The sequence below is a fragment of the Pleuronectes platessa genome, chromosome 8 (assembly GCF_947347685.1).
Source record: "Pleuronectes platessa chromosome 8, fPlePla1.1, whole genome shotgun sequence".
Lineage (NCBI taxonomy): Eukaryota > Metazoa > Chordata > Actinopteri > Pleuronectiformes > Pleuronectidae > Pleuronectes > Pleuronectes platessa.
Genome location: NC_070633.1, coordinates 783,576 through 798,475, shown reverse-complemented (window position 1 = coordinate 798,475; position 14,900 = coordinate 783,576). Strand labels below are relative to the sequence as shown.

Sequence of the window (14,900 nt, the reverse complement as noted above, 5' to 3'; positions counted from 1 at the left end):
TAAAGCAGGGATCCACGCCGTCCTTATTGTCTTGAGAGCAATTACTAAAACAGGAAAAGACAACTTAACTTAATGTCACGCACACAATAGTGAAGACTCTGTTAATTGTTCCGGCGCATTACTTACAAGTATTACTCTTATGACTGAAGATTACAGCGCGCATTTATGCCGACGCTGATACAGTCTCACCCTCACGCACACAGCTGTACGCTGGCTCTAGGGACGGAATAAAGGTTAATATTTGCGGAACGTTTTCTGAGTGATCTCCGTTGACATTAAAGTTACTTTCAGCAAACTCACCGCAACAAACAATTTGTGTCCGCACCTGCTGCGGCCACGCTGCACTTACTCACACACACAGGACCGGCAGTGGAGAGAGAGAGAGGGCGAGAGGGAGCGCTACGATGTCCCTTAATAGACGTCGCCAAATCCCCGCAGCCTATAGGAATCACTGTCCTGTCGGATGAATTAAAATATCAGCAAAACGGGAAAAATAACACTGCCAAAACTCGAAAACTGTATTAAGAATTGACCCCTTACACTTGTAACGTGTCTTAAGATCTGTTGAGGATGTCCCAGCCAGGTTCGGGGGGTGGGTATCATTTGAGTTGAACCCATTTTTTCTCCTGTTTCTGGAAGAGGAGTCAGGATAGGAACATGTCTTTTGGTTCCATTAATTTCAGTAGTTAAGTTTAGGTTGTTCCCTTCAGGTTTTTGTGTTTGCTGCTTTGATGTTCGACCCTTCCAAATCTAAAGAGTTAACCACAAGGAAATTCTGGGACCGATCCCATCAGCGTCGCTTCCGTCATCGCTTTGCTCGTGTGTTTCCACAGGAGCTGATGTCCTGCGCACATGCAACTTCCGTCATACTCCCCGTAGACCGGCGGCAATGACACCGCGTAAAACCCACAGCGCGAGTGTGATGCGTTCTGTTGGAGTGTAACTCCCGCACTGTAAACAATTGTCATGTAAATTTATTTGTCTGTTTATTATTGTTTTAAATGAAATTCAACATAATTCAGCAGAGCGCGCAGACCGCAGAGAGCGCAGTGGCGCAGAGCGCACAGAGAGCGGGCAGAGCGCACAGGAGATCACTTACAAGAAATGAATAAACTTTCCAAATAAGATCCCAGAGTGGAGGCAAGGATCCACTGATGTGAGGGAAGCGGTCCGATTCTCTAAATGGATAAATACTACCGTGACCCCGGTGGGGGGTTCTGGACGATGTGTGCATGCGAATGGAAGGATGAGGAGGAAGCGAGGGTTCAGCGATTTCTATTCTCACACATTGTGTTATCCACAGCAGCAGCGGCAGAGTATCAGTGTATTTCCTTTATTAGTGACATCACAGCTGTCCCATAAGTCGCTCTTCACCTCCATCTCACTAACAAACACCTCGATGTCAGTGTCTGGAAGTTTTACTTCCTCTTCACATCGCTTGATGCCGTGCCTCCGTCAGGACTCGTGGTGGAAAACCATTGGTCAGCTTCATAATTTAATATTCGTGACGTGCTATGCATTGACCATTTATAGTAGAAATTGAGCGTGTGGAGAGCGGATTTGGAGTTCAGGTTTTGCGTGCGCACGGTTTTATAAATCGGAATTAGCTTTGGCTTACGCCATTTCCTGCTTTTGGGCATAAGCACACTTTTAGTAAGAATCCTACGCACTCTTTTATAAATCCATCCCTGCTCGGCCCACGCAACACTTCCTCACACACACAGGACCGGCAGTGGGGGGAGAGAGAGAGGGGGAGAAGGGAAGAGTTAGGGGGTCCCTAAATAGACTTCGCCGACTCCCTGCAGCCTATAAGAATCACCGTCCTGTCAGGAACATTAAAACATCAGCAGAAGAGGCTGTGATTTCAGAAATATACAATTTATTTAATACGTACCAGTCAACCATATTGCACATTCCCATAGAACAAAATAAAATAAAACAAAAAGCACAATAATCAAACCAATAAATCAGAAAGAAACTAAATTTAAATAAGGTCAAATAAGGCAGCCCTATAAAACAAACTTGTTGTAGTTAGTTCACACAATTTAAACCAGTTTATCAAAATGTTTGAAAACATTGACAATCATAAAACACATCATTATGTCATACCTTTAATTCATTTAAAATAAAGCAGGGATCCACGCCGTCCTTATCGTCTTGAGAGCAATTACTAAAACAGGAAAAGACAACTTAACTTAATGTCACGCACACAATAGTGAAGACTCTGTTAATTGTTCCGGCGCATTACTTACAAGTATTACTCTTATGACTGAAGATTACAGCGCGCATTTATGCCGACGCTGATACAGTCTCACCCTCACGCACACAGCTGTACGCTGGCTCTAGGGACGGAATAAAGGTTAATATTTGCGGAACGTTTTCTGAGTGATCTCCGTTGACATTAAAGTTACTTTCAGCAAACTCACCGCAACAAACAATTTGTGTCCGCACCTGCTGCGGCCACGCTGCACTTACTCACACACACAGGACCGGCAGTGGAGAGAGAGAGAGGGCGAGAGGGAGCGCTACGGTGTCCCTTAATAGACGTCGCCAAATCCCCGCAGCCTATAGGAATCACTGTCCTGTCGGATGAATTAAAATATCAGCAAAACGGGAAAAATAACACTGCCAAAACTCGAAAACTGTATTAAGAATTGACCCCTTACACTTGTAACGTGTCTTAAGATCTGTTGAGGATGTCCCAGCCAGGTTCGGGGGGTGGGTATCATTTGAGTTGAACCCATTTTTTCTCCTGTTTCTGGAAGAGGAGTCAGGATAGGAACATGTCTTTTGGTTCCATTAATTTCAGTAGTTAAGTTTAGGTTGTTCCCTTCAGGTTTTTGTGTTTGCTGCTTTGATGTTCGACCCTTCCAAATCTAAAGAGTTAACCACAAGGAAATTCTGGGACCGATCCCATCAGCGTCGCTTCCGTCATCGCTTTGCTCGTGTGTTTCCACAGGAGCTGATGTCCTGCGCACATGCAACTTCCGTCATACTCCCCGTAGACCGGCGGCAATGACACCGCGTAAAACCCACAGCGCGAGTGTGATGCGTTCTGTTGGAGTGTAACTCCCGCACTGTAAACAATTGTCATGTAAATTTATTTGTCTGTTTATTATTGTTTTAAATGAAATTCAACATAATTCAGCAGAGCGCGCAGACCGCAGAGAGCGCAGTGGCGCAGAGCGCACAGAGAGCGGGCAGAGCGCACAGGAGATCACTTACAAGAAATGAATAAACTTTCCAAATAAGATCCCAGAGTGGAGGCAAGGATCCACTGATGTGAGGGAAGCGGTCCGATTCTCTAAATGGATAAATACTACCGTGACCCCGGTGGGGGGTTCTGGACGATGTGTGCATGCGAATGGAAGGATGAGGAGGAAGCGAGGGTTCAGCGATTTCTATTCTCACACATTGTGTTATCCACAGCAGCAGCGGCAGAGTATCAGTGTATTTCCTTTATTAGTGACATCACAGCTGTCCCATAAGTCGCTCTTCACCTCCATCTCACTAACAAACACCTCGATGTCAGTGTCTGGAAGTTTTACTTCCTCTTCACATCGCTTGATGCCGTGCCTCCGTCAGGACTCGCGGTGGAAAACCATTGGTCAGCTTCATAATTTAATATTCGTGACGTGCTATGCATTGACCATTTATAGTAGAAATTGAGCGTGTGGAGAGCGGATTTGGAGTTCAGGTTTTGCGTGCGCACGGTTTTATAAATCGGAATTAGCTTTGGCTTACGCCATTTCCTGCTTTTGGGCATAAGCACACTTTTAGTAAGAATCCTACGCACTCTTTTATAAATCCATCCCTGCTCGGCCCACGCAACACTTCCTCACACACACAGGACCGGCAGTGGGGGGAGAGAGAGAGGGGGAGAAGGGAAGAGTTAGGGGGTCCCTAAATAGACTTCGCCGACTCCCTGCAGCCTGTAAGAATCACCGTCCTGTCAGGAACATTAAAACATCAGCAGAAGAGGCTGTGATTTCAGAAATATACAATTTATTTAATACGTACCAGTCAACCATATTGCACATTCCCATAGAACAAAATAAAATAAAACAAAAAGCACAATAATCAAACCAATAAATCAGAAAGAAACTAAATTTAAATAAGGTCAAATAAGGCAGCCCTATAAAACAAACTTGTTGTAGTTAGTTCACACAATTTAAACCAGTTTATCAAAATGTTTGAAAACATTGACAATCATAAAACACATCATTATGTCATACCTTTAATTCATTTAAAATAAAGCAGGGATCCACGCCGTCCTTATTGTCTTGAGAGCAATTACTAAAACAGGAAAAGACAACTTAACTTAATGTCACGCACACAATAGTGAAGACTCTGTTAATTGTTCCGGCGCATTACTTACAAGTATTACTCTTATGACTGAAGATTACAGCGCGCATTTATGCCGACGCTGATACAGTCTCACCCTCACGCACACAGCTGTACGCTGGCTCTAGGGACGGAATAAAGGTTAATATTTGCGGAACGTTTTCTGAGTGATCTCCGTTGACATTAAAGTTACTTTCAGCAAACTCACCGCAACAAACAATTTGTGTCCGCACCTGCTGCGGCCACGCTGCACTTACTCACACACACAGGACCGGCAGTGGAGAGAGAGAGAGGGCGAGAGGGAGCGCTACGGTGTCCCTTAATAGACGTCGCCAAATCCCCGCAGCCTATAGGAATCACTGTCCTGTCGGATGAATTAAAATATCAGCAAAACGGGAAAAATAACACTGCCAAAACTCGAAAACTGTATTAAGAATTGACCCCTTACACTTGTAACGTGTCTTAAGATCTGTTGAGGATGTCCCAGCCAGGTTCGGGGGGTGGGTATCATTTGAGTTGAACCCATTTTTTCTCCTGTTTCTGGAAGAGGAGTCAGGATAGGAACATGTCTTTTGGTTCCATTAATTTCAGTAGTTAAGTTTAGGTTGTTCCCTTCAGGTTTTTGTGTTTGCTGCTTTGATGTTCGACCCTTCCAAATCTAAAGAGTTAACCACAAGGAAATTCTGGGACCGATCCCATCAGCGTCGCTTCCGTCATCGCTTTGCTCGTGTGTTTCCACAGGAGCTGATGTCCTGCGCACATGCAACTTCCGTCATACTCCCCGTAGACCGGCGGCAATGACACCGCGTAAAACCCACAGCGCGAGTGTGATGCGTTCTGTTGGAGTGTAACTCCCGCACTGTAAACAATTGTCATGTAAATTTATTTGTCTGTTTATTATTGTTTTAAATGAAATTCAACATAATTCAGCAGAGCGCGCAGACCGCAGAGAGCGCAGTGGCGCAGAGCGCACAGAGAGCGGGCAGAGCGCACAGGAGATCACTTACAAGAAATGAATAAACTTTCCAAATAAGATCCCAGAGTGGAGGCAAGGATCCACTGATGTGAGGGAAGCGGTCCGATTCTCTAAATGGATAAATACTACCGTGACCCCGGTGGGGGGTTCTGGACGATGTGTGCATGCGAATGGAAGGATGAGGAGGAAGCGAGGGTTCAGCGATTTCTATTCTCACACATTGTGTTATCCACAGCAGCAGCGGCAGAGTATCAGTGTATTTCCTTTATTAGTGACATCACAGCTGTCCCATAAGTCGCTCTTCACCTCCATCTCACTAACAAACACCTCGATGTCAGTGTCTGGAAGTTTTACTTCCTCTTCACATCGCTTGATGCCGTGCCTCCGTCAGGACTCGCGGTGGAAAACCATTGGTCAGCTTCATAATTTAATATTCGTGACGTGCTATGCATTGACCATTTATAGTAGAAATTGAGCGTGTGGAGAGCGGATTTGGAGTTCAGGTTTTGCGTGCGCACGGTTTTATAAATCGGAATTAGCTTTGGCTTACGCCATTTCCTGCTTTTGGGCATAAGCACACTTTTAGTAAGAATCCTACGCACTCTTTTATAAATCCATCCCTGCTCGGCCCACGCAACACTTCCTCACACACACAGGACCGGCAGTGGGGGGAGAGAGAGAGGGGGAGAAGGGAAGAGTTAGGGGGTCCCTAAATAGACTTCGCCGACTCCCTGCAGCCTATAAGAATCACCGTCCTGTCAGGAACATTAAAACATCAGCAGAAGAGGCTGTGATTTCAGAAATATACAATTTATTTAATACGTACCAGTCAACCATATTGCACATTCCCATAGAACAAAATAAAATAAAACAAAAAGCACAATAATCAAACCAATAAATCAGAAAGAAACTAAATTTAAATAAGGTCAAATAAGGCAGCCCTATAAAACAAACTTGTTGTAGTTAGTTCACACAATTTAAACCAGTTTATCAAAATGTTTGAAAACATTGACAATCATAAAACACATCATTATGTCATACCTTTAATTCATTTAAAATAAAGCAGGGATCCACGCCGTCCTTATTGTCTTGAGAGCAATTACTAAAACAGGAAAAGACAACTTAACTTAATGTCACGCACACAATAGTGAAGACTCTGTTAATTGTTCCGGCGCATTACTTACAAGTATTACTCTTATGACTGAAGATTACAGCGCGCATTTATGCCGACGCTGATACAGTCTCACCCTCACGCACACAGCTGTACGCTGGCTCTAGGGACGGAATAAAGGTTAATATTTGCGGAACGTTTTCTGAGTGATCTCCGTTGACATTAAAGTTACTTTCAGCAAACTCACCGCAACAAACAATTTGTGTCCGCACCTGCTGCGGCCACGCTGCACTTACTCACACACACAGGACCGGCAGTGGAGAGAGAGAGAGGGCGAGAGGGAGCGCTACGGTGTCCCTTAATAGACGTCGCCAAATCCCCGCAGCCTATAGGAATCACTGTCCTGTCGGATGAATTAAAATATCAGCAAAACGGGAAAAATAACACTGCCAAAACTCGAAAACTGTATTAAGAATTGACCCCTTACACTTGTAACGTGTCTTAAGATCTGTTGAGGATGTCCCAGCCAGGTTCGGGGGGTGGGTATCATTTGAGTTGAACCCATTTTTTCTCCTGTTTCTGGAAGAGGAGTCAGGATAGGAACATGTCTTTTGGTTCCATTAATTTCAGTAGTTAAGTTTAGGTTGTTCCCTTCAGGTTTTTGTGTTTGCTGCTTTGATGTTCGACCCTTCCAAATCTAAAGAGTTAACCACAAGGAAATTCTGGGACCGATCCCATCAGCGTCGCTTCCGTCATCGCTTTGCTCGTGTGTTTCCACAGGAGCTGATGTCCTGCGCACATGCAACTTCCGTCATACTCCCCGTAGACCGGCGGCAATGACACCGCGTAAAACCCACAGCGCGAGTGTGACGCGGTCTGTTGGAGTGTAACTCCCGCACTGTAAACAATTGTCATGTAAATTTATTTGTCTGTTTATTATTGTTTTACATGAAATTCAACATAATTCAGCAGAGCGCGCAGACCGCAGAGAGCGCAGTGGCGCAGAGCGCACAGAGAGCGGGCAGAGCGCACAGGAGATCACTTACAAGAAATGAATAAACTTTCCAAATAAGATCCCAGATTGGAGGCAAGGATCCACTGATGTGAGGGAAGCGGTCCGATTCTCTAAATGGATAAATACTACCGTGACCCCGGTGGGGGGTTCTGGACGATGTGTGCATGCGAATGGAAGGATGAGGAGTAAGCGAGGGTTCAGCGATTTCTATTCTCACACATTGTGTTATCCACAGCAGCAGCGGCAGAGTATCAGTGTATTTCCTTTATTAGTGACATCACAGCTGTCCCATAAGTCGCTCTTCACCTCCATCTCACTAACAAACACCTCGATGTCAGTGTCTGAAAGTTTTACTTCCTCTTCACATCGCTTGATGCCGTGCCTCCGTCAGGACTCGCGGTGGAAAACCATTGGTCAGCTTCATAATTTAATATTCGTGACGTGCTATGCATTGACCATTTATAGTAGAAATTGAGCGTGTGGAGAGCGGATTTGGAGTTCAGGTTTTGCGTGCGCACGGTTTTATAAATCGGAATTAGCTTTGGCTTACGCCATTTCCTGCTTTTGGGCATAAGCACACTTTTAGTAAGAATCCTACGCACTCTTTTATAAATCCATCCCCGCTCGGCCCACGCAACACTTCCTCACACACACAGGACCGGCAGTGGGGGGAGAGAGAGAGGGGGAGAAGGGAAGAGTTAGGGGGTCCCTAAATAGACTTCGCCGACTCCCTGCAGCCTATAAGAATCACCCTCCTGTCAGGAACATTAAAACATCAGCAGAAGAGGCTGTGATTTCAGAAATATACAATTTATTTAATAAGTACCAGTCAACCATATTGCACATTCCCATAGAACAAAATAAAATAAAACAAAAAGCACAATAATCAAACCAATAAATCAGAAAGAAACTAAATTTAAATAAGGTCAAATAAGGCAGCCCTATAAAACAAACTTGTTGTAGTTAGTTCACACAATTTAAACCAGTTTATCAAAATGTTTGAAAACATTGACAATCATAAAACACATCATTATGTCATACCTTTAATTCATTTAAAATAAAGCAGGGATCCACGCCGTCCTTATTGTCTTGAGAGCAATTACTAAAACAGGAAACGACAACTTAACTTAATGTCACGCACACAATAGTGAAGACTCTGTTAATTGTTCCGGCGCATTACTTACAAGTATTACTCTTATGACTGAAGATTACAGCGCGCATTTATGCCGACGCTGATACAGTCTCACCCTCACGCACACAGCTGTACGCTGGCTCTAGGGACGGAATAAAGGTTAATATTTGCGGAACGTTTTCTGAGTGATCTCCGTTGACATTAAAGTTACTTTCAGCAAACTCACCGCAACAAACAATTTGTGTCCGCACCTGCTGCGGCCACGCTGCACTTACTCACACACACAGGACCGGCAGTGGAGAGAGAGAGAGGGCGAGAGGGAGCGCTACGGTGTCCCTTAATAGACGTCGCCAAATCCCCGCAGCCTATAGGAATCACTGTCCTGTCGGATGAATTAAAATATCAGCAAAACGGGAAAAATAACACTGCCAAAACTCGAAAACTGTATTAAGAATTGACCCCTTACACTTGTAACGTGTCTTAAGATCTGTTGAGGATGTCCCAGCCAGGTTCGGGGGGTGGGTATCATTTGAGTTGAACCCATTTTTTCTCCTGTTTCTGGAAGAGGAGTCAGGATAGGAACATGTCTTTTGGTTCCATTAATTTCAGTAGTTAAGTTTAGGTTGTTCCCTTCAGGTTTTTGTGTTTGCTGCTTTGATGTTCGACCCTTCCAAATCTAAAGAGTTAACCACAAGGAAATTCTGGGACCGATCCCATCAGCGTCGCTTCCGTCATCGCTTTGCTCGTGTGTTTCCACAGGAGCTGATGTCCTGCGCACATGCAACTTCCGTCATACTCCCCGTAGACCGGCGGCAATGACACCGCGTAAAACCCACAGCGCGAGTGTGATGCGTTCTGTTGGAGTGTAACTCCCGCACTGTAAACAATTGTCATGTAAATTTATTTGTCTGTTTATTATTGTTTTAAATGAAATTCAACATAATTCAGCAGAGCGCGCAGACCGCAGAGAGCGCAGTGGCGCAGAGCGCACAGAGAGCGGGCAGAGCGCACAGGAGATCACTTACAAGAAATGAATAAACTTTCCAAATAAGATCCCAGAGTGGAGGCAAGGATCCACTGATGTGAGGGAAGCGGTCCGATTCTCTAAATGGATAAATACTACCGTGACCCCGGTGGGGGGTTCTGGACGATGTGTGCATGCGAATGGAAGGATGAGGAGGAAGCGAGGGTTCAGCGATTTCTATTCTCACACATTGTGTTATCCACAGCAGCAGCGGCAGAGTATCAGTGTATTTCCTTTATTAGTGACATCACAGCTGTCCCATAAGTCGCTCTTCACCTCCATCTCACTAACAAACACCTCGATGTCAGTGTCTGGAAGTTTTACTTCCTCTTCACATCGCTTGATGCCGTGCCTCCGTCAGGACTCGCGGTGGAAAACCATTGGTCAGCTTCATAATTTAATATTCGTGACGTGCTATGCATTGACCATTTATAGTAGAAATTGAGCGTGTGGAGAGCGGATTTGGAGTTCAGGTTTTGCGTGCGCACGGTTTTATAAATCGGAATTAGCTTTGGCTTACGCCATTTCCTGCTTTTGGGCATAAGCACACTTTTAGTAAGAATCCTACGCACTCTTTTATAAATCCATCCCTGCTCGGCCCACGCAACACTTCCTCACACACACAGGACCGGCAGTGGGGGGAGAGAGAGAGGGGGAGAAGGGAAGAGTTAGGGGGTCCCTAAATAGACTTCGCCGACTCCCTGCAGCCTATAAGAATCACCAGTGGCGGCTGGTGACATTTTTTTGGGGGGGGGCGCACTTGGGCGGCGCGGTTTAAATAGCCCACCGCAATGAGAAAAAAAAACTGAGGTTTTGATTAGAATATTAAAAAAAACATAGCTTTATTTCAATAACATACAGTGCTCAACACTAGTATCCAACAACAATAACAATAACCTGTTACTTTGGGCATGACAGTTCAGAGCAGAATGGTAGGGACATAGGTAAGAGACATTGGGTAGGGTTTCAGAGATGAACAGAATAAAAAAGGTGCCCACACCCTCACACGAAAGAGGTTTAGAGCAGAAGAGACATAACATTTTACATTTGTTGTTTGTCAAGAGTAGGCCCTACTACTTGTAAAGAAACTTAGCCCTCCTCTCTTTCAAGCTGGCAAATCTCTCTATCACCTTCTGGTTAAAGTCAATCATGTCTGTGACAAGCCTTTTTTCCATTGAGAGCATGGCTAAGGCACTCAGTCTGTCCTGAGTCATTGTGTTCCTGAGAAAGGTTTTAACCCTTTTCAGTGTTGAAAAACACCTCTCAGCCTCAGCAGTGGCCATGGGAGTTGTGATGATGATTTTAAGCAGTGTTTCTGTCTCTGAAAATACCTCAGAAAGGTTATTGTCTTTGAACAACTGGTAAAGATCCACAGCACCACGACAGGTTCGGAATTCTTCTGAGCCATAGATGAGGGTAAGCTCTGTCTTCAGCCTACTTCCATCGAGCACAGGATAGGCCTTCAATGTTGTGGCCAGAGCAACTTCAGGGAATGCATCGAGGTAGTGGTCAAACTGGGGGCTGTCCAGTAAGGTGGCACTGATGAGGTGGTCCTTGAAGGCAAAGCGTTCCTTGGTGTGTCCAAGTATGGTGTCGCATACCTACAGATAAATATAGAGAGAGACAGACAGATAAGGTGTGGGGCATTTAGATGCTAATAACCTTTGACTTCAACCATCTTGTCCTGGCTGCAGACAAAAGCCAACAATCAGAGTCTAACAGCTCTGGCTCTAGACACACAAAAGCCAGGAACTAGCCTGGTGCTATGAAACACACACACCCCCACTCCATGACACACAAAAGCCAGGAATTAGGTCTGATGGCTCATCAACATTTCGAATTGGTATTTTAGATAAAGTATAGTCTGATATGATATCCACACAAATCTCACAATTTCCAACATGTGTTCTGCTGTGGGAAAAACAAAACATTGAACTTTAACACAGGCATCTGCTGATTTTGACACTCACCTCTGTGGCAATCCTTTTAAGCTCATCTTGATCGATAGCCCGGCGCTTCCTCGGCTGCTCAGAGCCACTCCTGTGCTCCACCACCATTGCATGGACTGAATCTCTGTAAATAAAAATAATAATAATTTAAATATCACATTTGTCTTATTACTATGGTTAATGTAAAATAAGAATGTTATGACTAAGCTTACAGAATAATAACAATAATGAAATTACCTGATTTTTTGTATGTCCTCTTGGAACTGCTGGATGCAGCGATTTATATAGACTGAATCTATGTTTCTGTTCTGGAGCTTGGCATAGAGAATGTCCACGTGTGGCATTATCCGATGAAACAGTTTAAGGAAGAAGTTGAAATCAGGATCCTCCAGTAGCCTGATGTGGCCTCCTGCTTCGTGGCTGGTCTTGTCATCAAAGCCATCTGATGCTCGAATTCTTTCAAAGCAGTCAATGAGGTCATCTCTGTGCTCAAACACAGTATTGACGGCACGGCTGTGAAAGTTCCACCTCACATTGCTGGCCGTTGGCAGTCTACGGGCCACTGTTTTATCAAGGACAACGGTCCGCTTCGGGGATCTTGAAAAGAACGCAGCTAATCCACCCAAGTCAGAAAAAAAGTTCTTGACTTTAACAATGTGAGAGGTGGCCTGTTGCATTATAAGATTGAGCTGATGGGCATAGCAGTGGATATAGTGGGCAGTTGGGTAGTCGTCCTGGATTCTCTTCTGAACACCTGAAGAGGTACCCCTCATTACACTGGCACCGTCATATGCCTGGCAGATGAGTTTAACTTTCTGCTCACCTGGGAGGATGGCAGCAAGGCGTTCTTTTAATGCCATGGCAATGGTCGCTGCTGTAGCTGACTGCAGAGGGATGAACTCAAAGAATCTTTCCTCCAGGTTAGCACCATTTAAGTAGCGAAGCACAAGCACAAGCTGGGTTTGTGTGCTAATATCCGTGGTCTCATCTGCTTGGATCGATAGAAAATCGCTGCTTTGAATCTCGCTTATGATCTTTTCCCTAACAACAGCCAGCATACAGTCAAGAAGTTCATTCTGGACCGTTTTGGATGTTCCCTTGAACACAGTCGCGCTGTCGAGATGGTCTTTCAGTGCACCGTCGAGTGAGGCAACAACGTCCACCAAGCCACGAAATATCCCTGGGTTATCAGAGCTCTCGCTCTCATCATGACCACGCAGTGCCAACTCAAATGCACCACAGAACTTAATACAGTCTATAATTCTTGAGAGAATGTGCCTGTTCTTCCTTACTTCCTCATTGTGTTTACGGATGCCAATTCGGTACCCTTCGTCGAGCTGTTCCGCTATACTCAGTCTCCCAAAGAGACTTAGCTTCATGCTGTTAGTGAGATGGCAGCGAGACGATTCGTGTTTCTTGCATTTCTGGGTGAAGTGCTTTAGATCCCTCATCCCCGTTGTAGTCCAGAGTATTTCAGTCCCAGTACATTGGAACAACAAGCAGGGGAAACAAAAAAACGCATTACTCACTGCACAGCCCGCTAACCAGCTCCGGTTAGCATAAAGGCTGGAGGAGAAGCTCCGCTTGTAGGTTCTTCCGCGGTCAGTGCTTATCTGTTCAAGTTTTAAATCCGGACGGTCAGGTCCCATTTCTTTTAGTTTCTTTTTATCGACATCCGATCGTCGATTGAATGGTGTTCTGTGAATAGCTACAATAGAGTTTTCATTCGCCATACTCTCAGATTAAAACAAGTATCTGCTAAGTGCTAACTATGCTGCACCTGTAGATATGTGATGTGAGGGAATCACAAAAGGTCTCTGATTGGACAGTCCTGTTAGAAACCCTTTCATTGGCTGTGGGCGCAAGGTACGTGCGCCCATGGCTCGAACTGTCATCCGCCAATGAGAACTGTCCTTGCTCAAATGTTCCTGCCCCTTTTTTTGGCTTCCATAGACTTCCACTTGACCGGCGCCCACAGGGAGGAGTGGCTTCTCTCTCAGTGACGTTATCGTATGTTATCATTCAACGAATGGCAATATATTATATTTGGTCACATTTAAGTGGTTTTTGACAGGGGCTTACGGTCTCCGGCACACATTTAACGCTTTAAAACAGTACATTTCTTATTAAATTATTTGATATATAATGTTTTTTGACATGTCATTTTTTTTTTTTTTTTTTTTTCATCTCAAAATTGTAGGGTGGGCGGCGCCCCAGCGCCCTGTATTGACGCACCGCCACTGAGAATCACCGTCCTGTCAGGAACATTAAAACATCAGCAGAAGAGGCTGTGATTTCAGAAATATACAATTTATTTAATACGTACCAGTCAACCATATTGCACATTCCCATAGAACAAAATAAAATAAAACAAAAAGCACAATAATCAAACCAATAAATCAGAAAGAAACTAAATTTAAATAAGGTCAAATAAGGCAGCCCTATAAAACAAACTTGTTGTAGTTAGTTCACACAATTTAAACCAGTTTATCAAAATGTTTGAAAACATTGACAATCATAAAACACATCATTATGTCATACCTTTAATTCATTTAAAATAAAGCAGGGATCCACGCCGTCCTTATTGTCTTGAGAGCAATTACTAAAACAGGAAAAGACAACTTAACTTAATGTCACGCACCCAATAGTGAAGACTCTGTTAATTGTTCCGGCGCATTACTTACAAGTATTACTCTTATGACTGAAGATTACAGCGCGCATTTATGCCGACGCTGATACAGTCTCACCCTCACGCACACAGCTGTACGCTGGCTCTAGGGACGGAATAAAGGTTAATATTTGCGGAACGTTTTCTGAGTGATCTCCGTTGACATTAAAGTTACTTTCAGCAAACTCACCGCAACAAACAATTTGTGTCCGCACCTGCTGCGGCCACGCTGCACTTACTCACACACACAGGACCGGCAGTGGAGAGAGAGAGAGGGCGAGAGGGAGCGTTTCGGTGTCCCTTAATAGACGTCGCCAAATCCCCGCAGCCTATAGGAATCACTGTCCTGTCGGATGAATTAAAATATCAGCAAAACGGGGAAAATAACACTGCCAAAACTCGAAAACTGTATTAAGAATTGACCCCTTACACTTGTAACGTGTCTTAAGATCTGTTGAGGATGTCCCAGCCAGGTTCGGGGGGTGGGTATCATTTGAGTTGAACCCATTTTTTCTCCTGTTTCTGGAAGAGGAGTCAGGATAGGAACATGTCTTTTGGTTCCATTAATTTCAGTAGTTAAGTTTAGGTTGTTCCCTTCAGGTTTTTGTGTTTGCTGCTTTGATGTTCGACCCTTCCAAATCTAAAGAGTTAACCACAAGGAAATTCTGGGACCGATCCCAT

The 14,900-nt window shown here is 44.5% G+C and overlaps 1 protein-coding gene across 1 annotated transcript; it reads right to left on the bottom strand.

Annotated features, from left to right (window-relative positions):
* Positions 1 to 10,675: 10,675 nt before the first annotated feature.
* LOC128446368 (zinc finger MYM-type protein 1-like) lies at positions 10,676 to 13,716 on the bottom strand. The gene is made up of 3 exons (XM_053429393.1): positions 11,789 to 13,716; positions 11,573 to 11,675; positions 10,676 to 11,203 (listed from the first exon to the last, which is right to left on the bottom strand). Exons 1-3 carry the CDS (start codon positions 13,282 to 13,284, stop codon positions 10,676 to 10,678), a joined length of 2,127 nt encoding a protein of 708 aa, XP_053285368.1. The 5' UTR covers positions 13,285 to 13,716.
* Positions 13,717 to 14,900: the final 1,184 nt, after the last annotated feature.